Source organism: Mastigoproctus giganteus, chromosome 12 (assembly GCF_048544385.1).
Source record: "Mastigoproctus giganteus isolate SK-2022 chromosome 12, ASM4854438v1, whole genome shotgun sequence".
NCBI classification, from domain to species: Eukaryota; Metazoa; Arthropoda; class Arachnida; order Uropygi; family Thelyphonidae; genus Mastigoproctus; species Mastigoproctus giganteus.
The window spans coordinates 123274866-123301863 of NC_143586.1; the positions used below are offsets into that span (position 1 = coordinate 123274866).

The 26998-nt window shown below is 38.6% G+C and overlaps 1 protein-coding gene across 1 annotated transcript in view; it reads right to left on the bottom strand.

The window, feature by feature from the left end:
• The window catches only part of LOC150077387 (putative fatty acyl-CoA reductase CG5065), a 144638-nt gene that overhangs the window by 8878 nt on the left and 108762 nt on the right, over positions 1-26998 (bottom strand). The window contains exons 11-12 of the mRNA XM_090386165.1: positions 15605-15734; positions 4704-4831 (exon numbers count right to left, since the gene is read on the bottom strand). Of these exons, the coding sequence (XP_090242291.1) occupies positions 4704-4831; positions 15605-15734 (258 nt within the window). The remainder of the gene's footprint in view (positions 1-4703; positions 4832-15604; positions 15735-26998) is intronic.

Genomic DNA, 26998 nt, shown 5'->3' on the forward strand with positions numbered 1-26998 from the left:
TTTGTCTTTAGTTGCTGATGCTCTTAAAACCCTATAATAATAATACTTCTTCGACTCGATTAATGTTAGAGCTGGCGACACTCAGTCTGTTAATTGCTTCTTATACTTCTAAAGTTTTTTCCACCAGTAACATGCAGTTTTATATAACCGCAGTACAATGCTTTACAAATGTATAAAGGATTACCTAACTGACCGAAGAATTGAGGTGGTAACGCCTTTTCGAAAAGTGTCTCGATCGGTTCGCAGGGACTACCCCCAGGGCTCGGTCCTAGGGCCGCAGTTATGAAACATTGTTTTTGACGACCTGCTGACTCAAGACTTGGGCGAAGTGAGTTGCCAGGCCTTTGCTGACGATTTGGTCCTGATGGTGGAGGCGGACTCCAGATCGGGCCTGGAGACTCATGCAAACCAGGCAATACAATTGTTACAGGATTGGGCAAAGCTACACATGTTGAAGATCTCACCCAAGAAGACGAACTCTGTTCTACTGAAAGAGGCGCTCGACCTCCACAGACCACCACAAATAAAGACAGCAGGAGCAACCATGAAACTTGCAAAACAAATACGATACTTGGGAATTACAATCGACAGTAATTTATCCTTTACTCCTCACACATCATCCACCTGAAAGAAAAACTAAAGAATTACGCAGCATTAATAGCAAGAGTCTCACGCAGGGACTGGGGATTAAACAGAAAAACCCTGTACCTGTACTACAAAGCAATTTTCATCCCAGCCATTATCTACGGATCCCCGATATGGTACAAAAAAGCAGAAACAGTAGTAAATAAGACACCTGGACAACCCAGGGTAGCATTATGCTCATCATCTCTCGTGCATGCAGAACAGTGAGCACGCACGCCCTCCAGGTCCTGACAGGAGTCCTAATGGACATGGAGGTGACTACTGCGGGCTGATGTATCACCTGACTAAGGGAACACCCACTACAATCTATGGCCTCTCCCTAGAACCAAACAACCGCAAAGCAGAAAAGCATAGAATCGTGGCTCACCTGCTACAGCTGTGGCAGGTCAGATGGACAGCATCAAACAAAGGCGAAGTGATGAAGAGATTCATACCACTGGTTGCCAAGACGTATCCAAAAGTTTACCCCGTGGTTTAACCCGGGATTAAATGCAACCTATTTCCTAACGGGCCATGGCCCATTCAAGGCAAAATTGAACACGTTGGGAATAACGGAGGAGCTAACTTGCACCTGCGGTGAGCCTGAAACATGGCATCATAATACACGACAGTACTATGAGGAACACAGAAGCGTGCTAATAACTAAAATACAGTACATACCAAAAAACCAAGAACACCATCTCTTGGACACAGAAGACGACTATGCAGCCTTCAGCCAGTTTGCACGAGAAGTTTTCGACCGAAAAAGAACGGAAATTGCCATCCACAATAAATAAAAGGAAAATGTATATTGGAAGAAAATCGACCACCCCACAAGACTGCAAAGAGCAAGCGGAAATTAAAATAAATGCAGGAACTACCTGCGTACGCCATATCGCGGTTTAAATGACTTCCTAGTGCTATTCACCTTTAATTCCCAATCCCCTGGCAGGGGGGAGACGGTTTCCTCCCTCCCCTGCCACTCACCGCTTCTGTACTCCTGGTGGGGCATGGGCCTGCTTTTGGGGACACCTACTCTACTGTCCCCATACTTCTGACTTCCCTCCAGTCTTAGTCTCCCTCCCATACTTTGCCTATACACCAGCGCATGTCCCACACAATGTCAAAAATTAAAACACGTCCAAATTCAAACCACGCACGCAAAACTCTTTCGACTTGAACCTTTTCAGCGATTATTCCCCCACAATTTTTTTTTTAGGCCCTAGCCACTGAAATCTCAGGAAACTTATGTGGCAGGGCCTGCCAGAGTAAAATATCAACTACTGGGTACCTGGTCTGCCTCCACGAGGCAGAGTGTGGGCAACGTTGGACCCCAACAGGGGCCTAGCGGCTAAATGGCCAGAAGAACAACGATACACAACGCTACACTTACAAAATCCATACGCTTAAATCTCTGGCCTTAACAGTGAACTGTTACACCTACAATGAAAGCAACGCAAAGATGGGGAAACCCCCGGTGCCGCTAGACACGAATACACTACACTTTTTTGCCCTTAGCTTACGTAGAAGTTCAGCTAACTTCTAGCTCGCTCTTGATAAGCTTAAGTGAATACTCTTACTCAGTTGGTGCTGTAGCACACTGAGTAAGAAGATTCACAATTAAATTGGGAACAACGTTCGCGGAAAGCTCACGTTTTCTTTCGGATCGATTTCATCATGAAAGGGTCATCATACTTGTGTTGGCCTCTAAAAAAGAATAGTCTTTGTGCATCTTGTACCATTACCCAAGAATATTTCATTGAACGATTCAATTACGTAATGTGCTATTCTCTGTCTGCTTTCTTAGTAGATATTTCTTTTATCAACCGTTTAACCTATTCAATAATGTTGAAGTTTGCTGATGATACAAAGGTTGGCAGGGAGGGTAATGAGAGAAGTCTAGGTATGTTACTGCAACAAGACCAAGAGAAATTAGGCAGATGTTCAGAAGGGGTAATTTATATTTAACATTGCTAAATCCACGGTACTACATATGCAGCAGTAATCGCCGAACAATATACCAGTTAGTTGGTGAAAAACTAAATAGACCTAGGGGAAATTTTGCAGTCTACATGAAACTCTGTTAGCAGTGCAGACCGGGTACTAGGCCAGGTTATTGAGAGTTCTGTCAAATTAAGGAGAGGAATTTTTCCAGCAGCAATAAGGTGATCATCTCATGGTATACAGTAGTGCATTACACCCATCTTGAGTAACACACACACACACACACGCACACACACACTTGGAAGCCTCATTTTAAGGAGGATTTGTTGGAACAGGTGTAAAGAAGAACAAGATTTGTCGGGGGCATAAAGGGGTACTCTTGCAAAGAGTTTTTCCAGAGTTTACAAACTAGACGCCTGCGAAGAAGTGTTTAAGGATTTAAAATGGATTGAGTAAACTAAATTCTGTTGGTTTTGATGTTATGCAGAATGGGTGTTTGAAAACTTGCACTTTCAGCCAGAATAATTGATCTTTGAAACAAGATTCCATCTGATATTGTGGAAGCGAATAGTTTGAATAAATTTAAGAAATATACATATTAGCATTATGGAGAAATTAGTTTTTTTTTTTTGGCTGATGCTAAAGCTTGCATTATTTTCCACTACATCATCAGCCATTTTCAATCCACTGCAGAATGAAGGCCTCTCCAGCAACTTTCCAGTTCCTTCTGTTTTGAGCACTAGCCATCCATTTACTACCCACAAACTCATGAATTTCATCTATCGATCTCCGCCTTTGCTTTCCAGGTTTTCTTCTAGCTCCTCTTGGATACCATTCTGTCATCTTCTTAGTCCATCTGTCATGTCTTCAAGCTATGTGTCCTTCCCAAGACCATTTTAGTTCTTTAGTTTTAATAAGAATGTCCTTTACTTGAGTTTGCTGCCTAATCCATGTGTTTCTCTTCTTATCTAACAGTCTGATTTCCAATATAATTCATTCCATTCTTCGCTGTGTAGTTCTCAGCTTTTCTTCCATTCTTTTGGCGAGTGCCCAAGTTTAACTTCCATAAGTCATGGTAGGGAGTATATTGGTTCATTATTTTACGTTTCAGACAAACTGGGATATTGCTCTTCAGTATGTGACTATATTTCCTGAATGCTATCCATCCAAAATTTATTCTTCTCTTGACTTCTAACTTGTCCCAGATAAGTATATGACTGCCTTTTCAATTAGTGCTCCTTCAATCATTATTTTCCTTTCTGTGGCATATTTGTTCATCATTACTTTTGTTTTAGCCATATTCGTCTTTAGTCCAAAATCCTTACTAACCGTGCATAACTAATTAAGATTTTCCTCTAATTTCATTGGGACCGTGGCTTATGACCACAATGTCATCTGCAAATCGTAAATGGTTTAGGTACTCTCCGTTCACATTGACTCCTTTCTGCGACCAGTCTAATCTTCTGAAAGCTTCCTCGAGGGCAGCAGTAAACAGCTTCGGAGATAGTTGGTGCCTCGATGATTTATGCACCTCGATGTTGGTGCATAAATCATAATGTTTAGCTTGTAACCTCTTAGAAATCTTGAGTATTAGTCTTGATACTCTTGGTGATGTACTTTTGAATTCCAAAATGTTTTTAAAATCTTTATGGACCAGAAACCCAACTCCACCTTCACTGTTTCCATTGGTGTACAGATTTCCAATTGATAAACTTATAAGTGATTCATTTCTTCTTGTTTCAAGCCAAACCGATGATATTCCAATTCACGTTTTCTAATTCCTTTTCTAGCTGTAATATCCTGTCTTCACCGATGAGTGATCTTACGTTATAACAGGCCAAGTTCAGTTTCCGTACGTGGCAGCCTGGTCGTACCCAGAGATTCTTAGCACCCTCTGCTTCCACTCTGATCCTCTCGCTGCCGTAAGAGGGAGAGTGAAAGCTGCTGGGGACTGAGGGCCATTTGTTTTGTTGTGCTGTCATATGCTGGAGGGTATGGTTTTTTCCTCTTCACGCTGACCAGGCGTCTTGAACACTACATAATACATAATAATACTAATGGATCCCTTGAAAATTGTAATTAGCAGTAAACACGCGTATTCAAAATATTACACATGTCTTACGAAAAATACTTACACTTTTAGCCACCTTCTTGCATCAAGAATCGTTGAAGGGCTTTCCTTCAATAAATATTTTCTCACTCCAAGTACTTGGTTCTCCCAATAACTCAGCCAGTTTAGAGTGGAAATGTTAAAGCAGAAATTCTGAAATTTAAATTACTTAGTTAAAACTAATTTAATTTGGTAGACATGCCAGAGGAATATATTACTGCTAAGTACGCGAATATATTTTTATTAAATTGTCATATTTGGATACAGAAATATGTAAAGTAAATTAACAAACAAAATAAATATTGCATCCAAGTGTGCAGTATGTAGAAATTAAATTCGAAATTATTTAAAATTTCAAGAATTTCAAAGTAAAAAAAAATTTCAAATTGAGTGAAAAAGGAAATTCCTATTGTCTCGTAAAATTATATACCTGATAATCACGCCAAAAAAAAAAATGTTTACACAATTTATGTAGTAAGGAAAATGTTTTCTTACTAAAACTGCCATTGACAAAGATTGCATTCATGTGTTAACCAAGGCGGATAAACCAAGTTCATAAAAGCCGGATAAATGTGGAGTATTTCAGATATCTGTGGAAATTTTCCTCCTCTTTCAAAAACAAACTGAAGGGGATTTTTGTGAGTCCTCAGATAAAGAAATTAAATTTCGGCCGAACTGTTGAAAGAAGGATGGATTTCCTTTGAGACTTTTTTTAAGAATAAAAAGGACGCAAAATTACCAACTACTGTAAATTTACAACTTCTAATTCAAAGAGCTGGTGTTGTAATACGAGCTAAACTTCATTTCTTGATACTCAACATTTAGACCGACTCACATTTGGACCGTTTCTAAGAAAATGTCAGAGCTGCTAACAATTCCCATTGTTAATAACAGCTCTGAATTCAGATTTTTAAATCTAATAACAATCCAATCCTAAGACTACAAGTGCCATTTCCTACAAATTAATCTTCAAAGTTGCATCATGTATAATAATAATAATGTCTTGGATGTCCGATCGAAATCGGCACACTAAAATTTCCGTCATATGTTTACCTTCCCCGAACCGCACTTGCCATCCAAAATTTTTCTTCCACTTCTCTGCTGCCTTTCCACTTTTTTTTGCGCCAAAATTCCACCTATATATAAAAGAATTTCGTTCTGTTTTCACTGCCCATACCGTCCCCTTTGAGACAAAACACCTGAACAAGGGTAGGGTCGCCTTTATTGTTGTCGCTGATCGAGGCAACTTTATTCATAGTCCTACAGCCACGAGAATGAACGCAAGGTCACCGCCATATAGTCTATTTAATAAGGGGAGGGATTAATTAACTAGGCGAAATATGTTGAATACAGATATTTACATTATGAATCGATTCTGATCTCGAAATAAGATCAGAATCGATTCTATACATTTCATTATAGATTTATATAAAATTAATCTATAAATTAAGTGGCCTAATCACCCTTTACTTTTAAAATAGACAGAATCTTCTAGTGACCTTCAGTTCATTCTCGTGGAGGTACAGCAATACTTTTGTTTAAACACTCGCCTGACCTGATGCTGAATTATGCACTTCACATGTGGTTTCTAAACTTATAGGTTTATGTGGCATCAGGTAATGATCGCCTCTCCTCAGCTCCACTGTTTTCACTCACTGCGTGAGCTTAAAGCAAGCATTGCTGACCCTTTTGTTTCAATCACTTACAATACGTGGGAAAGAATTCACTTAGCTTCCCAAATGGGATTGTCTTCCGTCCCACCAGTACACTTCAAGCTTATCCCATGTTACAAATGTTTAGTTTTATATTAAAATTTATTAATTACAATTTCTGTTTCTCTAAATTACTTTAAAATCATAATAATGTATTTTAATGTACTTGAATGCAAGTGTCTTATACTACCCTTGTTTAAAAGCGTATACACTTACAAAACCATCTCAACATTACATACCGCCACCTGCCATACGAGTTCTCATTTTCTCACTGATCTTTTGTCTTCTCTTGAATCATTTCAAGGTCAACTGAAATTGATTCATACCTTTTGCATCAATTCATATATTTAAGTCTTCATGTCGTCCATTAATTATCCTACTACGAGCAAAAATGGTAGTAATCAAGCTTACTGCCCAAACCCATTTTCACATGTTTTGTAGTTTTTCTCCCTTTTTTTGTTTCCGGATTTATAGCGCACTTGACCTTTTGATCTCAAATTCTGGTGTTTTTTTTTTAAACGGCCCACTCCTCGTTTTCTAACGCTGAAAGTTCACTGTGTCAATTTTACCCTAGTGAAATTAACTAATTAATTATATAATTTTAACTGTCTACAAAGTTAAAATTCGTAATATCCGTCAATAGAAGTGTTTGACTTGACTTCAAGTTTCAGAAATCTGTATTCATGATCGGGCAATCTGCAAAAATGTACGATCAAGTATGCATATTTAAGTTTTTTAATTATTATTAATAAATTTATTTCCGAAAGCCCAGAAACACAAGCAGGCGTTTCCTTTGCTAATTGGGCACGCTACCCATTTTCTAGCTTATTGAAACGAATCACTTTACTCATCACGCACCGATGAGTGACGCCTGGAGGTCGGCCGCAATGTAGACCGTCTGAAAGTTCTCCATACAACTTTCTTTCATTAGAAAGCCAGCAGAAAGAATTGCAATGAATTTTTTTTTGAAAAACAAAGATCATGGGTCCTTTCTGCAATTGTGCATTGCATTTACAAAAATTTATTTATATTACAAAAATATATATTAAACAAAAATTAATTCTATTGCAAGCCACATTGTAGACTAAAAACTGATTACACCACATTCAGCATTTTATATATTAAAAAAAACTTTTGCCTAAATATTGCAATTTTTTTTTGGTAAACAATATGGATACGCAAGTTTTCAGGATGTGTGATCTACCGAAAACTTAATTATATTTTGTATTGTTACAAACACTATGGGTAACCGATTGTTGTTTGAAATTTGTATTGTTACAAAATATTATTAAGGGAAATTCTCTATCCCACATGCCATAAAAATTCACCATCCAGTGACATATGCTGTTATAACTGTTAGAAAGCCTACATATCACTCAGAGTTGCAATAAAGAGATATATAGGAGCAGTGATGGAAGAAAGTATAATTTTTTTCCAAAAAAGGAAAAAAAAAAGTTATGAACAACGCACATTTTTTTTGTCCTTTGGATAATAGGCAGACCACTGATACGCTCAAGTTAGTTGCCCTGTAAAAAATAATTTTTCAATAGTACCTTTTTTATTAAAGCTCAGAACGAAATGCTTCCTAACCATCGTAGCAGCATGCGACACTTGAGGGTTAATTTTTCTGGCACGTGTGATAACGAAAAGAATTTTTCCCTTGAAATTTTCTTGATCACATCAAATGTACACTGTACATCAAGGAAATATTTTGTAACCATGAAAACTTCAAAAAAAAATCCGTTATTTGTATTGTTACAAAATATAACAATATTCTGTAACAATACAAAATATAACAATATTCTGTAATAATACGAATTTCTGAAAACAATCTGTTATTTGTAGCAAGTGTTTTCTTGCACACAAGTGGATGAAAAGCTTATGCAGAAGAACAAACAAGATACATCCAGTAAAGGTGCTGTATAATATTGTTACTCAAAAACGATTATAATAAACGCAAACTTTAATCAAGATGTGGTGTTTTCAGTTCAGTTTAGTGGCTTCCAATAGACGAATTTTCTTTAATTTTGTTTTTTTTATATGCAATTCACATTGAAAGAGAAAAGCGAAATTGAAGAAGCGATCTGAAGAACAGAAAGAATGATCTTTGATTCTCAAAAAAAATTCCTTGCGATTCTTTTTGGCCTTTTGTTTATGTGAAGAAAACACTTAGGATGCATTTTGTTCCCGATAAAGCATAACGCATTACCCCGAGGCTTTACAGAGCTGCTGCCTCTCCAGGATGACACTACCACAACGCCTGTGTAACATGATTCTCTACAACAGGGGTGGCCAACTTAATTTGCGATGCGATCTACCATCTCAAGAATTTCATTGCACGTGGTTAAAAAAAGGTAATCAACACATTTCAATTTGTGTTGATTAAGACTGAGATTAAGAAAATTGATCTGGTTGTTCAATCCGATTTCAAGGGTGAAGTTTAGCCTGTAGTGTATTGAATTGAATTTTAAAAAGATTGTCTGTGGTTGATCTGTTGCCTATTATTAGGATATCATTGGCGTAGCATATGTATAATTTAATTTCAGAAGGGAAAGGTTATAAAATTAGATTTTCAATAGTGGCGAGTTCAAGGATATGATCAACTGAAAGAGAGGTACGTTTCGTTAAAGTGTCGTCTGCTGTTAGAAGTACGCGTAATGCTTGTAGGGCGAAAGGAATATGAACATTAGTGTATAAGCATATGACGTCAAAAGAAACTAATACGTCTCCGTCGTATAATGCACCTTGCCACCTAAATTTAACCACCATCTACCAATAAATTTATTGCAGATTTATACAAGGTAAGTACCGTTGTTTAAGCACTTGCTATTCATTTTGAGGCATAATCAATGGTTATGGAATTTAAAAAAAGAATTCTCTATACTCTGTCAAACAATTTACAGAGAACTTTATTTTTCACCTCTTATCTAATACAGTCTGACCTCTCTTTCACGAACTTTCATATAGCGAAATTTTCTGTGTAGCGAACTCTTTTGATTTCCCCTTAGTCATTATATTGAATAGTTTCCCTATAACGAACTGATTTTGCGGGGGCGTTTGACACAATATGGTGGCAGAGCGTTCTTGCCAGACTCAGGAAAGCGTCCATACCAATGAATCTATGCAGCATAATGAAAACGTCCTGTCTGGAAGAAGAATACAAGTAAATGCGCCATACAGGAGTCTGGCGAGACCTGTTTTCAGGGGTTGCCATCAAGGATCTGTCCTGGGGCCGCTCTTGTGGAACATGGTTCTGGATGAGTTCCTGGCCATGGACTTGGGAGAAGCTCGCACTCAGGCCATCGCTGATGACCTTATTTTGACAATAACTGCAGACTCCAGGGCCCAACTAGAAGCCATTGCAAATCCAGCTTTGACAATACTACAGGATTTGGCCTTAACCCATTTCTTGCAGAAGTCTCTGGCAAAGACCTGCACAATGCTCCTGAAAGGAAAACTACAAACCCGAATTTGAGAGTTGTTGCCATCAAGATTGGCAACAACTCTCAAATTTAACACCCAGATCAAATACCTGGGCGTCATCCTGGACCCCAACCTCTCATTTCAATGCCACTTGAAACAAGCAAAATAAGGAATTATTCAGCCCTCATCGCCAGAGTTACCAGGAGAAACTGGGGACTCAAACGCACCCTGACCCTCTACTACAAAACAATAACCTTTCTTCCTATAATCATGTATGCCTCACCAATTTGGTACCAGAAAGCCACAACTGCAGTGAACAGAAGAACGCTTGATACCATCCACAAATCTGTCCTCCTTTTGCTTACTCGTGCCTGCCGCACAGTGAGTACGCATGCCCTCCAGGTGCTGGCGGGTGCGTGCTCTCCCACTGGATCTTGAAGCTGCTAGAACAGTGATGATATATTACCTTGCCAAAGGAGTACAAATTACCTATGTGGGACACACCAACCCCGAAAACAACCATAAGATAGAGAAAACCAAGCTGTAGCAGGAATGACAGAATAGATGGGCCTACTCCACCAAGGGAGAGATCACAAAATTCATCCCAGGCATTGACAGGGTGTATCCCCAGTCTCCTCCCAGGACTAAACACAACCTATCTGATAACAGGACATGGCCCTTTTAATGCCAAATTGACAGCCTTTGTGCTGGTTGATAGTCCTCTCTGATTCTGTGGAGAGGCAGAGACCTGGCATCGTTTGATGCATAGATGCGAATACTACGAGGATCTACGATGCCTCCTAATTACCAGAATTAAACATACACTGCAGGACAGGAGCTATATCTCCTAGACAGAGGAATACAGGGCACTTTCGCAATTTGCCCAAGACTTGTTCTCCAGGAGAAGAACACTACTTGCAATTCACGGCTAGAGTAATTAACAATACAATTAACACCTTATAACTTGGATGCTACGCTGAATTGATCCTTAGATCACTAAGCTTGACCAAGACAGCAGCTCTGCTGCCACCACCAAAGAACCAAGAACATCTCCTGGACACAGAAGATGAGCACACACCATTCAGCCGATATGCCCAAAATGCCTACAGCTGAAGAATTGAACTTGCCTGCCACAACGACCGACAAACCAGGATATTGACTTTACCTGACCAAAACTGAAACGAATAGGAGAAAATCCAAATTGATGAGAAAGACATACCCACTAGGAAAAGAGTGAACGGAGGATATCCCCAAATGTTGGATGGAGTGTAAACTTCAACCCTCCGATTGCACACTGGGTTAGATTCGGGCTCATATCTAGAACTGAGATAAGCAGACTTTATACTGAAACTGACTGAAATAACCTTTGAGAAAACGAAACATAAGCCAACCAAGTGGACTAGAAACCCAAACATTACAACCGAACTCAACAGCAGCAATTGCTGCCACATGTCCTAGGCTCTAGCCCAACACTTTCATTCCCTTTCCTGGTGGAGGAGGCGACAGTGCTCCTGTCCCCTCCTCCCCCTATTTTTCTCCTGGTGGGGCACGGGCATGCCCACTGTTCTGTCTTGAGTTCGCCTTCTCTATCGTCCCCATACTTCAGTCTTTTCCCCCCAGTCTTCACTCTCCCTCCCTACTCTGCCAATATCGCCAGCGACGCCCCACACAATGAAAAATTTAAATTTTTCAAGTGTCCAAATTTTGACTTGACTAGATTCTAGCGTCCATCACCCCCTATTTTTTTTTTATATATTTTTTTTCCACAGGACCTAGCCACTGAAATCTCACGAAAATAGGTGGCAGGGCCTGCCAGAGTAAATAACTTCTCAGTATTAGTGTACCTGGTCTGCCTCCATGGGGCAGAGTGTGGACAACGTTGGGCTCCAGCAGGGGTCTAGTGGCTAAATGGCCAGAAGAACAACGATACACAACACTACACTCATACAATATCCATATAATTTTAAAACTCTGGCCTTCCCAGTGAACTGGTATGCCTACAATGAAAGCAACGCGGAGATGGGGAAACCCCTGGTGCCGTTTGACACTAAATACACTTTACACAACGAACTGCTTTCGCGAGACCTGGGTACGAACATTTTACAATGATCTTACATATACATAAGTATAGGGTAAGAATTAATAAATAAAAGGTCAAAGAATATATTACAGGGTTTTGGTATGCGACGGGAAATTGGGTTCAAATATTGCAATAAAATGGAATAGTAAATAAGTTTATTCTTGGAAAAAAGGAACAATCGCTATGAAGTGGATTAACGGGAAGCAACAATAGAAGATGATAAACTACGGGGGGGGGGAGGCCTAGACGCGTATATGGAGTAGGCAAGTTAGGAAGAGAGAACGTTCTAGAACTTAAGAATACTATACTGCCCTGAACTACGGAAGTTGTACTGTCCAATCGAAATGAATCTAAGAGAAAGTTACAAGGGCCGACGACCGATTAAAGAGGCTGCTGAGAATTGGGGGAAGTGATTGGTCAGAGAGAAAGATCGAGAGAAACAAAGAAAAGGGCGCGAAAAAAACCGAGCGAGAGTTTTTGGATTGAACACAGGGAGAGTCGTCTTGTGAGAGTGTGGTGGTCACAAAGAAAGTGCGATCCGGTTAGGGATGCAGAACAAGTGGGATTAACTTTTTGGGAAAAGAAGTGAACACGAAAAGGACGAAATAAGTAGAATGAGGAAATGAAAAACTCGAGCGATTTTCATATACAAGGAGAGGTAACGGAAGGGAAAGTGCGTTCAAGACAGAGAATGTAAATTCTTTTTTATTATTATAGAGAGGTTAGATATGAGAAGGACTGAGAAACCAAACTGCTATTTGAACTTGTGCCGGCCGAAATGCAAAGATATGACTCGTGAAGTAAAGGCAGAGAAGTTGCTTTAAGTAATAGTAACGAGAATGCTGAGGAGTGTGTAAGCCATCGACGAACTTAAAAAGGTATTGGTAAGACCAAAGTAAAAAGTAGTAAGGACCTCAATAAGTACAATGAAAAATGTAATGTCATTACTAGTAGTGAGGGTAGAGGATATATAGGAATGTGTATAAGTACCATATGTATCTTTCATAAGTACAAAGAAAGCGTTATCGATTTTATATTTTGAGTTTATAAGGCAAAGAGCCATATAAGTATATGCATACATGTAAATTTAGTTAGCCTTTTGAGGGTATGGAACTGGGTAAGACAGGTAATTTCAGAGCCATAAGTTTGTGTTGTAGACAACTAACATATATTTATGTACCTACAAGTGGGTAAAATAAGTACCAGTTATATGTACGGAGAGATTAATGAAGTATAGACTATCGAGGCCACTATTTTGTTCTTGAACTGCTACGTATAAGTATAGCAGGTATAGAGAAAGTTGTAATCCATAATTGTATATATATATCCCAATTAAATACTGTAGTATATGTTAAAGTTTAGAAGTGAAAAATGAAATTAAATTTTGTAATTATGATTACTGTTTCTAAGAGTCATTATTCAAGAGAAACACTGCTTGAGGATACAACTGATTCTATCTTGAGATTTCTAAGAAAGAAATCAAGAGATGTGTGTGTGTGTGCAGACAGGTAGCTTGTGGGGCTTTAGAGGTTGGGGTACCAGTTGCTGATTGAATAAAAATCATATTTAATACAACTACTATAGGTTCTAAAGCAGTCTGATTATTCAGGAAGGGCACACAAATAGTTAGCCCAAGACTCAGATCCCACAATGCCTTACTCGAATGTTTTCTGATGAAAGTGGAGTTGCAATCGAAGAATGACTATACCCATTGGAAAGAAACAGTTTAAAAAAATTCAAAGCTGTGACGAGCAGTGGATTTTAAATTTCGACAGAAAGATGAAAGAAAACAGAAAAATCGCATTGATTGTTGATAACTGCCTTGCCCACCTTCACTCGGCAATTTCGAAACTTACAAGTGTGAAGCTTGTGTTCTTCCTTCTGAATAATCCGTCTTAACTGCAACCAATGGACCAAGGCATTATCAAGAAGTTGAAGATGCACTACCGAAGGCGCATACTTTAAAAAAAAATAATAGAAACCAAACCAACCTATAGATTCTGTTATAGATTTGTGGAAGCGCATATCAGAGTTGGCGAAAGTGTAGATTCAAGATGTGACGGAAACAACGATTAAGAATTGTTTCGCAAAAGAAGGTTTTGCTAAAATGCTAATTAACAGAGATGAGTAAGATGAACTACTAGAAGACATTGAGCAATCTTCGGAAAAGTTCCAAGCGAAGTTTGATTAGTGGAGAAATTATTCATGACGAATTTCTAGGAGTTTATAATGTCATAGCAGTTCACTATCCGAGTGACACCAATATCGACACTAGTTGACGATGATTTGGATGAAAATTTGGCAATATTAAACCTTCCATAAATGTTGGCAGCATTTGAAACTTTGCATCGAGGCCTTCAGTGGGAAGAAAATATCTGAGTGCTTAAAGTTTAAACATATGCGAACATTTTTATGAACGGTGTACAGTAGAATCCAGTGTACAACAAAAAATAACCAAATATTTTACGTCAATTCTTAAAAGTGTACTAATAAATTGAGAGCATAATGTAAGTAGTAATTCTTAATATGTATTAAGAAATTGTTTTAAAAATGTTAGAAAATTTATTCATTCCCACTTCATCTTTTACTATATTTCTGAATTTAGAGAATTTTTCATGCTTGAAAAGGTCATTTCTGTATAACGAATTTTTTCAAAGGAACTATCGATTTTTTTTTTTTATAGAGGTCTGACTGTATTGTAAATATAATACTGCGATACACTAATGATATTGTATTTTACTAATTTTAATTAGTAAAAATGCATACGATAGATACTGTATGTATAAATAAGCAATAGCTATTGAAACGTATAATTTTATTTTTCTGTTTTGCGGCTCAGTATGAGTAACTCTGATTCAGTGGGTATCAAACTACAGGAATCGTTTCCAAACTTGCTACTGTGTGCCATCTCGTACACAGCTTCCTTTTTTCGAGCAAGAAACATGTAGACAAGAGAAAGAGGTGCTCTATGCTTAAGCTTAACCAAACCCACTTGAAATATATCAGGTCAGTTATTAGCTTTCAGAAAGTTAGGATTCAGAGTTAAGTGGTCGTCGAGTGGGAAGTGCCTGAATAAATAAACGACATTTATCTATTACGCAATTGCATCAGTATTTGCAGCGGAAGGAAACTAGCGAAAACTGCCAATCTGAAGCCAAAATTCGGTTACACTCCGAAGTGTTGTCGATACCCACTTCAGAAAGCAATAGACTATAGGGATGATCGACTGCCTCTGTACTTAAGTGGGCGTTGTAGTATTCTTTGTAGGTCCTCATATGCATCCGATTTGATTTTCATGGGAATTAATGTTGCAACTGCATCCTCCAAGACAGGGTGGCAGTTACATTAATTTCGATCCTCTCCGACGAATGATTATTGCAGTTTCTCTGCTAAAGGAATTTTCCAATCTGTCAGCTGAATTAGTCGCATGCTTTCTCTCCTGTTAGCCAAGTTTTTCGTGAAAAATGAAACAAAAACAAACCGTGTTGTATAAGACAAACAATGTAGAACTTGCGCTTTACGAGTATTTTTGATAACATCAGTTCGATTCCGTTCGTGGGCATTTTTCCCTTCTATTTCCTATTCTATTACTCAAATTGATTACCGCTCGCTACCCGTATGAGTGACACCAAGAATAAACGTTATAGCTGTAACCTGCATTAATGTCAGAGCTGTTTGGCCATTCTAATGACCCAAGGATAATTTACTTACTTTCTTGTCTTTTTCTGTTAAATGTTCAGACAACATTATTACGTTATGAGATGAAAATGTCCACTGTTGTGTTGTGAAATACTCCATGCTCTTCATCTGCTTATGCATCTTCTTATATATTCGAAACATCCTACAAGAAGTTCAAATATTAAATTACTCTACCAGTAAGTAGCATTCACACGTATAATTATTCAACATATAAATCATGTTGAATAAACAAATCGTAACTTTTAAACATACAAGTTTATATGACAAGTTTTACAATCTAACATTGAACTTGTCATTTTATTTTATCTTTCGTTTCCTCTGTGCTACATAACTTACCATATACACTACTAAATTATAAACAAATTATGTGACAAAAATTGTATGAAAAAACTATTGTCGTTTTTTCATGAAATCTTTTTTTTTGACTAAGCTTTGCCATTTATTGATACATACATGCTAACAAATATTATATTATGGTGGTATTGTGTATATATACTGTAATGCCACAGCAACGGCATTAGTCCATAAACAGCGTATACAAATATTAATGAAAAAATGGCGTATATAAATATTAACTCTGTTATATACTTCTATATATGTATTTCACTGTGTGTAAATAAAACAGTCATTAAACAATGTTTTACCGTGACACAGTTATATTAGACGAATACCATAACTAAATCCATTTATGTGATAAATAGATAATATATTGAAATACAATTAAAAAATATTTACCTTCAACATTAATTTCGCTGCTTATTTCTTGCATTCCTGTTCTAATGTGGTTTATTTTTTTATTCCATATTGGCCGTCTAATACAAATTAGACGGCCAATATGAAATTAAAGATCCTATGTCCATTTTGAAATCAGTGCCTAACGTGGACAACCAGGGAGCTTAAAATTAATTTCAGCAACCAGAGGATTAACACAACAGGCACTACCAAATTCTGATGTTTAAGGACACGATTCTCTACTTGTGACTTTGTGAGGTGAATCACTTTTTCCGTCAAAGGCTTAATTGTGGATCATAAGTTTTTTTTTAGGGCAGTGTGCGATTTCTATTACCAAGCTAACTACAATGTAGTTCTCAATAATTAAGTTTCATTTAATGTTAATTGAAAATGGAAAGATTAATTAGGAGATAGGAAATATGAAACTGGTTAGTATTAGCAACTCTTTTTAGGCCATGCTTTAAAATATAATGCATATTTTACGCACCATGCAACTTCACTTTGCTGTAGAAAGCAAAACAGTAAGAAACTTTTTTAAAAAAGGCATTTATTCACTAAAAAAAAAAGATAAAATGCAATGAGAAATTTTTAAATAAGAATCAAGTGTAATGGTCGCACCATACGGCCTACTTCAGCAACATTTCAGTCATATTGGTATTATTTAAATTGCATTTAGCTAAACAACTGCTTTAAGAATGAAAAGATATAGATATATAAAGAAAGAGTATAAATGGAGGAATGCTGACCACATCAGATGTAGTAACACTGGAAAAACTCAATAGGCACCTGTAAAATAAAAGTAAAATTAAATAAAAATACATACTACTTAATCCTATAGATCGAATGATTTTAATTTAGTCATTAACGGTCCGCAGCCAAAACCAAAGGAAATATAGCATATAGCCCATTTTTTTTTAACCTCTTGCTTCGTATATTTCATATCAGAAACAGAGGCCTTGCTTCGTTTCCTTTGGTTTTGGCTACTGACCCTTTAATGACGAAGTTAAAATCTAAATAGGTATCTAGTAATAGATATTTTAAATAATAGATATGTAATAGATATGTTATAGATACCTATTTAATTTTTTCAATATTACTACGTCTGATATGGTCGGCATTCCTCCATTTATACTCTAATCTACTTATCTATATCCATTATGGTCGTTGGGTATTTCTGCTATTATTTGCAGTGCTTGTCCATACTATTCACTACAACCACTTGTTATTAATACAAGTTTTTTTTTTATTTTATATTATTTATTTTTAGAATTTATACGCATTTTTGCACTCTTACGCCATTTTGGAGCGAAAGTTTTTCATTTTACGCCGTTAAATTAATGCTGCTTTCTCGATGATACGCGTGGTAGCAGCTGGCGACAATATGTTGATACAATTAGGATGCTACATCGTTCGATAAGATTGCACAACGTTTTTGAGCTTACCTGCGACATGAAGTGAAACATTAAATGGGGACTACATGGAATTTTTAGTAAGTATAAATCTAAAAACTGAAGAAGTAATGAAAAGTAAGTTTTACATACTCCAAACCTTTATTTTTTTTTGTTGTCATACTAATTGATTTTTTGCTCAATTTTTTTTCAAGACTTCTAAAAAATAAACTGGTATAAACTCCCCACCCTGGTACATTATAGTAGACAATTTTGAAGATCATGATTTATGTAATGAATTGGAAGGTTATTTTAAATTTTGGTGAAGTATCAATATTAAAAGTAAATATTGATATTTCATCAGGGGACTACACCTGACCATGCATCATGAACAGCTTTTCTATGCTTGTCCATAACAGTGAAAGAGAAGTGAAAAAAAAAGCACCACTCTCGCACACTATGGACAAGGTAGTCCCAACGGTGTCAGTAAGTAAAATTAACTTGCTTAAGTAAAATTAAGGATAAAGCTAAAATAAGTGTTTTCAGAGTAGGGAAAAATTGAATTTGTAATTTTTGGAAAAAAAAGTGCTGGAATTGAGTGGAAAATTAAACTTTAGAACAAGCAAATGGTATAAGGGCAAGGTATTAAATTGAGAATGGGGCAGGAATAAAAGAGTAATTACTCTTTTATCCCTTATCAGACTTATTAAATCCTACTTCCAACTATCAGGTTCTTTTCCTCTACATTTACATGTATATACAAAATATTAATTCCCTGCTTTCAAAAATAAACTAAACTACGACAGTGGCGGCAGCCAGCGACAAGATTTTGTCCATCTATTGCAAATACCCATAGCCTAATAACTTCAGAATCGGACCAATGTTGAGATAACATTTTTCAAACAGAATACCCTCAAAACACCTAAATTTATGGCAAGGTTGTGAGAACCCTGAATAATAACAGCCATGTCAGTGTTATATCCCAATATTGCGATGCGGTCCAAACTTTTTTTTGGCGCGTTAGCGTGTATACATAAAGCTTGTATTTTCTTTATGTCCATCTGTCAGCATGTAATAACTACCCCCAGTATATGTATTAATGAAATTTCATATTTGACTCTTAAAAATGGTTTTAAAGCCATCCCAAATTACATTCAAATCGGACCAATAGAAATCTGGCAATTATTATTAAATCTTTTTCTTAACATATCACATCGGCAATCATACTTTATGTTGTATATTGGAGGAATGAATGGGCAGTGTAACAGATGCACAGAACGAATTGTTCTCGGTTCACACATAAGTGGTTACTTGATATCTTTCTATACACTAAAATAATTTTCCTCCTAGTGATTTTTATTCAGCCAATGGGAGAAGAGGGATGCGGATTATGTAGTAATACGTAACAAATACTAAAATACGTAACAGAAGCATGTTTTACTGTGGTAAAACACGCAGTACCATTCTTATTTCCATATGTAACGTATTTATAACTGAGGAAGAGACGCACACAATGTCGAAAGCTTCTACAAGTATTTTATTTTATCAAAAGAAGCAAGCGCAGCCCCTAGTATAAATTATTAATATTGCTAATTATATTAATCGCAGCAGAAACGTTGAATATGTTATTTTAATTGTTATTAAAATCCAGAGCCTGAAATACGTGTTGCATTTTGCGCGCTATTAATTGTAAAGAATTACAAAATGTGGAGTATTAACTGTTGGAGTTGGGAGGCATGTGCAGTGAAGTGAAAGCAATTACTTTTATATACTGCTTAATCAATTAACAAAAAAATGTAATCTACTTTCCCCTCGCATTAAATCAAAATAATTCAATAAATTTAAGAAATAAAAATTAACGCGCCTGAAATGTAACACTTGCGTACGTTCAACATTTTATCCCAAAAAGTGCTTCAGGGTATGCGCACCCTAACTGGGACGAAAGTTTTAATCCCAAGTTTAAACTTAGTTTGAGAGTGTAGAGCACCTTAACATTTGAAAAATGAAACTCTGACCACCACACAATTTATTTTATTTACTGTATTTATTTTTTTAATCTCAGCTAGCTAAAACCATTTAAAACTTAAATCTCGAAAGAGTTCGGGGCAGCTAATACTGGATTTAGCTAATCCAAGGCTTTGGGCGTACATAAGCATCAAAGCCAAGAAGTATAATTCACTGCTTTAGAATAATTGCAGTTGATCCTGGAATACCTGGAGCAACTGCCTCACTCTACCCTAGTAAATACGGACTTTGGTTGAGTGGGCGGGGGAGCTGGAGTACAGCTTCCCCTTACTGTAAGCTGAAAAGCATCAATATTTAGGTGAAAAACTAAACGTAATTAAAGTCTGAATTGAAAGTATTAAACTCTTACGCAATGGTGTAAAGGAAAAAGTAATGAATGTAGAATATTTTGCTTATAGTAGCTCCTCCCTTATTCGTAACCAGTGACAGTAAATGGTTTTATTGCTTGTCATTGATTTAGCTAGGTCTCGAATCAAATCGCGTCAACGGTGTGCAAATCCATAAGAGCCTCTTCAATCCGGGCTGTAGTTAGCCCATCTCATGTAGCGCAGATGCCCCGTTTTCCACTGGTTACTTTGGGCGACGTAGCGAAGTGGTTAAGTACAGTGGTAATGCAAGTGTTTAAGTTGACCATAGTTCAAATCCAAGCGACTACAAAATATGCCAACCAGCACGATATACAAAGCGGCTCGTGAGCTCATTTGTACAGATTCAGTCCTGAGATTTGTCAACAGACGTTCTCCCAATTATGAGAGGCTAGGACTTCCTAATTGGATGTCTAAAACGCTGTTGGAACTGATATTCAGGGCGATGTGAATTCAGTGGACCAAGTTTTGGTTAAGTTCAGTCGTTCTGCCTGTGATAGCCAAATCTTGTGCACCTTTACGATGGTGTAGTTAGCCCATGGTATACATCCATGTGTAACCCTTGGTATACATCCATGTGTAAAGCGTGATATACTGAACTTAACTTACTGGGTTTTTGTTTTGTTTTATTGGCGCATTAGCTACTAAGGCTATAATGCGCCGACTTACTGGGTGAATACCCAGGTATGAACGAAGCAGATGTGGAGGTATAGCATTCTCGACATCTGCTTCGGCATTGTACAGCGTTTTACTCACACAGAGGAATGCTGCTGTGTCACGGCAATATAGGTAGTAGATGACTCTTTATTCGGTGCAATACCCTTACTGGAGGCTTGTAGTGAAATTCATGTTTACTCTCCGGAGCAGAACTCCAGCAATCCCATCTGTTCCATTATGTAATGGAACAGATGGAAATTGTTAAATGTTAGTGCTGCAGTTGTAGCACTAAATAACTGTTATTTGATATCAACTGTTCATCCTTATTTCTTCTATTATCGCTGAAAAGAGTGAGTGGTGTAATATAAAATAAGTTGTACTCCCAGAACAGACAAGACGATTTATTTTTTATTTATTATTATTTTATCTATAGGGCAGATGTCTTCGCGCTTGCATCTCTTGATCAGTATCAGTCTGGTATTGTGTGGAGATTTACGATCAGTTAGTGCACATCATTGTTCAGAACTGGACAACATGACCCACAGTTTGTTGTTAGAAGCTTAGGTGATGATACCTTAATCCCGTTCTCGTCTTAGAGTGAAATGGTTATTTTCATGATGGAAGGGGGAAACGTTGATGATCCGGATTGAGCCGCGCCTCCCACTTCGGATGAAACATTGACAGGAGCTAAGCACTTTTGTAACAAGGTTGGATTCACATAGGGATTCTGAAGCTGATCCGCCGCCCTTAATTCTCCAGTCCACCACAAAATTAAAGATTCTGCCCAACTCTTATTGGTTAAGGGGATGTAGCATCGGCAAATACGCTTCAGTATTATTAATATTGGACAGTCCCGGAACAGCCTGTTCGGCTAGAAGGGTATACGTTATGAAAATTCGAGGTGATTACATTTATTTTTCCTTGTAAATTCGATCACATTGTATTTACAAATAAGCTAATATAAACAATTAAGTTACAGAACTTGGAAAGAAGTACAGTCAAAAAAAAAAAAAACAACCTTTGACGAAATCAGGCTAGGTTTGGCGTGGAAGTCCTTCCACAAAAATGTTATTGTTTATACGGTTCTTTCAGGTTTCCCTGTCTATAGCGCTTCGAGTTGCAGAAAGATGAGGCATTAATTCCAAGAGTTACTGTCCGAACGTATTCGCCGGAAACACTGATCTAAGGTTTTGGAAGTTTTGTAGTAACTTCCCAGATGTCAAGCGAATCCATTTGGCCACATAGGAGTTATGACAAGGTGTGCACCACCATCTTTTTGATGGTGGTTTTCCAGGGTTTCATACCCAGGTTTGCTTTGAGTACTCTTCGCAAGGTGTTAAGGGGTTGTCCATCCCCTTGTTTAGCCAATATTCAATCCCACATAGTGTGCGTAAACGAAGTCTAACAATTCGAATGCTAGCAGACGAGTTGAACAAAGCAAAAACAGTTATCGACACAGACCAAGTATCTGAGAAAGCACAACTGTAAAGTTGTCACAGTCTGATACCAGAACAAAAGGAAACTGTGCTGAACTTAACTTCAGCTATAACAATGTTAATTCCACTTTTGCTGGAGCCTGAAGTTTTCTTCCAGTATGACCCTTCAACAAAGCAGCAGGTCAAGATTGGAGGGGAAACCCTATTTCTTCCTTATCAAAAAAAGTTGCTCGGGAAGCGAAAGTAAAATTGGTGTTGATAGTTTTCTGTGCAAGAAGGCACAGAGTATAAAGGAGCACCTATGCAGAAGTAACTGCACAGTAAGTTCAGGAATATTCGTCATTATCTTGATATGGATTAACACGCGCCCATACACACAGCTAACTTTCTGGCCAAAAATAGAGTCAGTCTTTCCTGATCCACCGTAGTATTTTTCAGAGGTTTTTCCCCACGGTTAAAAAACAAAAGGTTCTCAAACTTTTTTGCTCACGGCAAAGTATTGTTTGCTGCGGGGAATCGCGGTACCCGAACATTTAAGTTGGCAACACTACGAGGAAATCGGAAGACTCGCGCATGCGCAATTTACAATCAATGAGGCAGCCGTTTCTGTTGAGTTCTTTGCAAGTGCGTGCATGTTTTTGTAAGATTTATTAAATTTCATATGGATAAGTTTCTGATTAAACGGAAAAAAATTGGATGAGTCAGTGGCAGAAAGGAACAATAATAAAAGAGAACAAGCCGATTGCAAATGTAAGTTTCATACAATCCGTAAGGCATTCAAGGCCCTCGCGTACCTGTTCATATCATTCGTGAATAAGGTTTTCAGGTCCACTGTACATAAATCTAAATTAAGTAATTATCTTGATATAAGCAACCTAGTTTCAGTAAAGATCTTTTGAACACGAAAGATGGCTTTTTATCAGTTAACTTTGACTTCAAGCCATCTACAACTGCATAGCACCCAAAATTTCACGACACCCCGTTTGAGAATCGCTGCTCTAGAGCAGTAGTTCTCAAAGAGAGAACTACTTTCAAGGTAAAAAAGGTACCTTCCACGGCTTCTTTTTAAGGTCCATTGTCCAACGAAGGACCTTATAATGTTACTCGGTTGTCTGTGTCTGTCCGTATGTCAGAGAATTGTATCTCTGGAACCACTCAATCTATTGACTTAATTTTGCATGGATTTGTACATCACGTGGGCCAACATAATGCCAAATTGATCGTTGACAAAAATTTGAGGAATGGGGGATAAAATGTGGGGGGACAAAAAATGTTGTCGACAACCTATGCACTGTTGGAAAGAGCTCAACGAGTAGGTTTAAAATATTTTTAAAATTAAAAATGCGGCGCCAGACAGGAAAATAATTTTCGTGTCCCCCCACTATTTCCGTCGCTAATGGAACTAAAAATTTAAAAATCACATATCCAGGGTGATTACTTTTAACCTTCAACGCTCAATAGAAACAGCACCTCCGCCTAGAAACAATATCATCCGTTATGCAATTAACAAAGCAGACTGGAACCTCTTTAACGATCCAAGCTTCCCTTCAAATTCCTGGAAACACCAATCTCACCAACAACCAGCATCAGGGAAAATAACATCAATCATAACCAATGTCTGTGACAAAACAATCAAGAAGAAACACCCTTTCCCAAGTGCTGTCCCATGGTGGTGGTGGTGCAACCAACTGGATTATCTCCGCCATCAGATTCATACAGCACGGAAAGCATTTCAACGTGCTCGCCGTACCTGGCCCCTCTCATGAAGTTGATGCCCTACGCAAAAACTATCGTATGCTAAGAAATGACTACACTAATTTAATTAGAGCCAAGAAGAAACAGTCTTGGGAACACCTGGTCTCCACGACTGGAAACAGCACCCCCCTGGGGAGTTGTGTATCGCTCCCCAGGGGTGAGGTCATCTCCTCGACAGTCACCCCACAGGACACCACAACCCTCACATGGGAAGAGTCGGTAAATATCTTGGACACCCTTGTGATTTATGGATCTGTGTTTATCGGGAACCCGCTAAACACAGATCCTGAATCCAGCCAGCAACAAGAAATCTTTGCTGAAAACGAATTCTACAGCACCACTTGTATAGAACAGACTGATGAATTAAAACTTGCCATTGACAAAACAAAAAGCCCAGGGTTAGACTTCATTGAAGCAGAAGTAATCAAGAAGCTTGCAGAGACGCAATCAAATCTCCTCAGCCTGTACAACCATTGTCTGGAAGTTGGACTCTTCCCGGATGAATGGAAAGAGGCCAATCTACGCCTCATTTTGAAGAACCCAAGTAAACCATCAGAGCAGCCAAGGTCATAGACCCATAAGCACTCCTTCCCGTTTTAAGCAAAATATTTGAACGTCTTCTCTTATCCGGATTGGAAAAACACTATAAAAATGCAAATCCCCAAACCAGTTCGGCGAAGACGCTCTTCGACAGCTCATGGATTCTGTCAAAAATTCATGCCAAACTTCTCAATAATATCAGTGGATTTCGCCGGGGCCTTTGACTTGCTCTGGTGGCCAAGTATACTATGAAGACTCAGAGAAGTTAGCGTTCCAGCAAATCTTTACAGCTGTATACAGGTTTTCTATCTTCACAACAGAAGTGTTACAGTCGGAAATGCCTATCGACAAGTCTCCAGAGGATGCCCCACGGCTCTGTCCTTTGCCCTTTCCTATGGAAAGTTTTACCCGCATATAGACTAACTTCATCGCAAAATGAGGAACTACACCGTAATGGTAGTAAGGATCAGCAGGTCTGACTGGGGCCTAAATCGCCGCTCACTGCAAATGCTATACAAAGCTGTATTTATTCCCACTGTAACCTACTGTGCAGGTGTCTGGTATCATCGTGCACTCATTGGTCGTAACCAAAGGAAGCTCACCTCCATCCAGTGTAACATCCTTCTCACTATCACGCGTGCCTGTTGCACAGTAAGCAACCCAGCGCTCCAAGTCTTGGCAGGAGTTCCCTCTGAACCTGCAGATAATTCGCAAAGGCGTGCACTGTCTTGCAAAGGGACTCCCTACCACCATCCTGGATTTCACTACTGATCCAGCAAACACCAAAGAAGAAAAAAGCGCCTTGCAGTCCACCTTCTTAACGCCTGGCAAAACAGATGGAATACCACCCTCAAAGGTTCCATCACTAAAAGATTCTTACTTGAAATAGCCCAGATCTACCACAAAGCTCCAGTATGGTACAGCCCAGAGTTATATACCACTTTCCTGATTACAGGCCATGGATCCATAAATCACAAACTTGCCTCTATGAACATCGTTGATGACCCTCGTTGTCTTTGTGGTGAAAACGAAGACTGGGATTACCTAGTCTATGTTTGCCCGCTCTACGAGGACCTGAGAACGTTGCTCGTATCAAGAACACATGCCTTGCCTCGAGGAAATGAACACTTTCTGATCAATGAGGAAGACCAGTACCACACTTTCTCTGCCTTCGCCCATGATCTCTTCACCAGAATATCACTGGTGCGACGTCCTGGAACTTATGCACATTGATCAACACCCTTTTCTCATATACTGAACATCTCTAATTAGATTGTGACCTCTTTTAACTACTGAACTTGACACTCAGGTCGCTTGAATTGTTTCATCCGTGTCTTTCTTGATACGTGACTGTCTTCTCACCCTTTCGAGGGCCCTCTTCTACTTTCGCTTAGGTGGGAGAATTCCCACCCAACCTGTGGAGGATGCCTTCCCTTACATCCTCCGTCGATACCTCCTTTCCTCTACCCTCTCCGGTACATCCTGTACCTTTATTTTTCTTTGTCTTTCCAGGAAACTCAAGAAATATAGGGTTTCGCACATCTGCGCGAAACCCTATATTTCTTATTCAATTAGTATTCGTTTTCTAGCGTAATCCTTTTATTTAAAATAGGAAATTCCCGAGCAACATACAATATTCTTATTGAGGCCACTCGGAACTTTCAAAATGAACACCACAGATATGAGAACACAGGGAGTACGAGTAACAGAAAAAAAAATAATAAATAACTATTCCAATGTTCTACAGCATGTCTAGCTTGAAAGAACGCATTTGATGCAATTTATGGACATCATGGCGATATCCAATTACCTTACATTTCGAGGGTACAGCTCTAAAACAGTGTTCGCAGGTCGGCCGCTAGTTAGTACACCGGACCGAACGTGTTGGTAACTCCAGGTTGCATGAGCTTTCCAGGAAACTCAAGCGACCTGGAGGAGACTAGCCAGAGAATTATGGGCAGTCTGGCTATCTCCTAGTGGTATGTACGAGCAACGGGGGTCCCACCAGGGGCCCTGCGGCCAAAAGCCAGGACACCCAACGAAACCCAGCACAATACTTCATTTACAACAATTTTTCTGGCTTTCACAGTGATACTGCTTGTCTCCAAAGAGTTCATATGGCGCAGATGTGGGAAACCACCGAAGACACCTTTCCCCAATACTCTATCCAGCACAATGGCTGATCGGTTCTCCCCCTCTGGAATGGGCCCCCCAGAGGATCCTGGCCTATTTGTTAGTTGTTCGCGCATCGGCTTCTGTGGCCATAATGCATCTCAAGGTTTTTGCACTCCTCTGATCCAAGCCAGAGGCGGGATTCGAACCCGCGACCTTTGGGTTGCCAGGCAGGCACTTTACCCACCCGGCTAGCCCAGTCAGCGGATCCCGGCCTATCTTCTGGCAACACCAGATGGGTCAGAGTCTCTTTTGAGACAGTACGTGCTTTTCATGGACTGGTCTACCTTCCCGTGGTGTGGACGAGTACCCAGAATCATCTGTCCAAGTGACTGA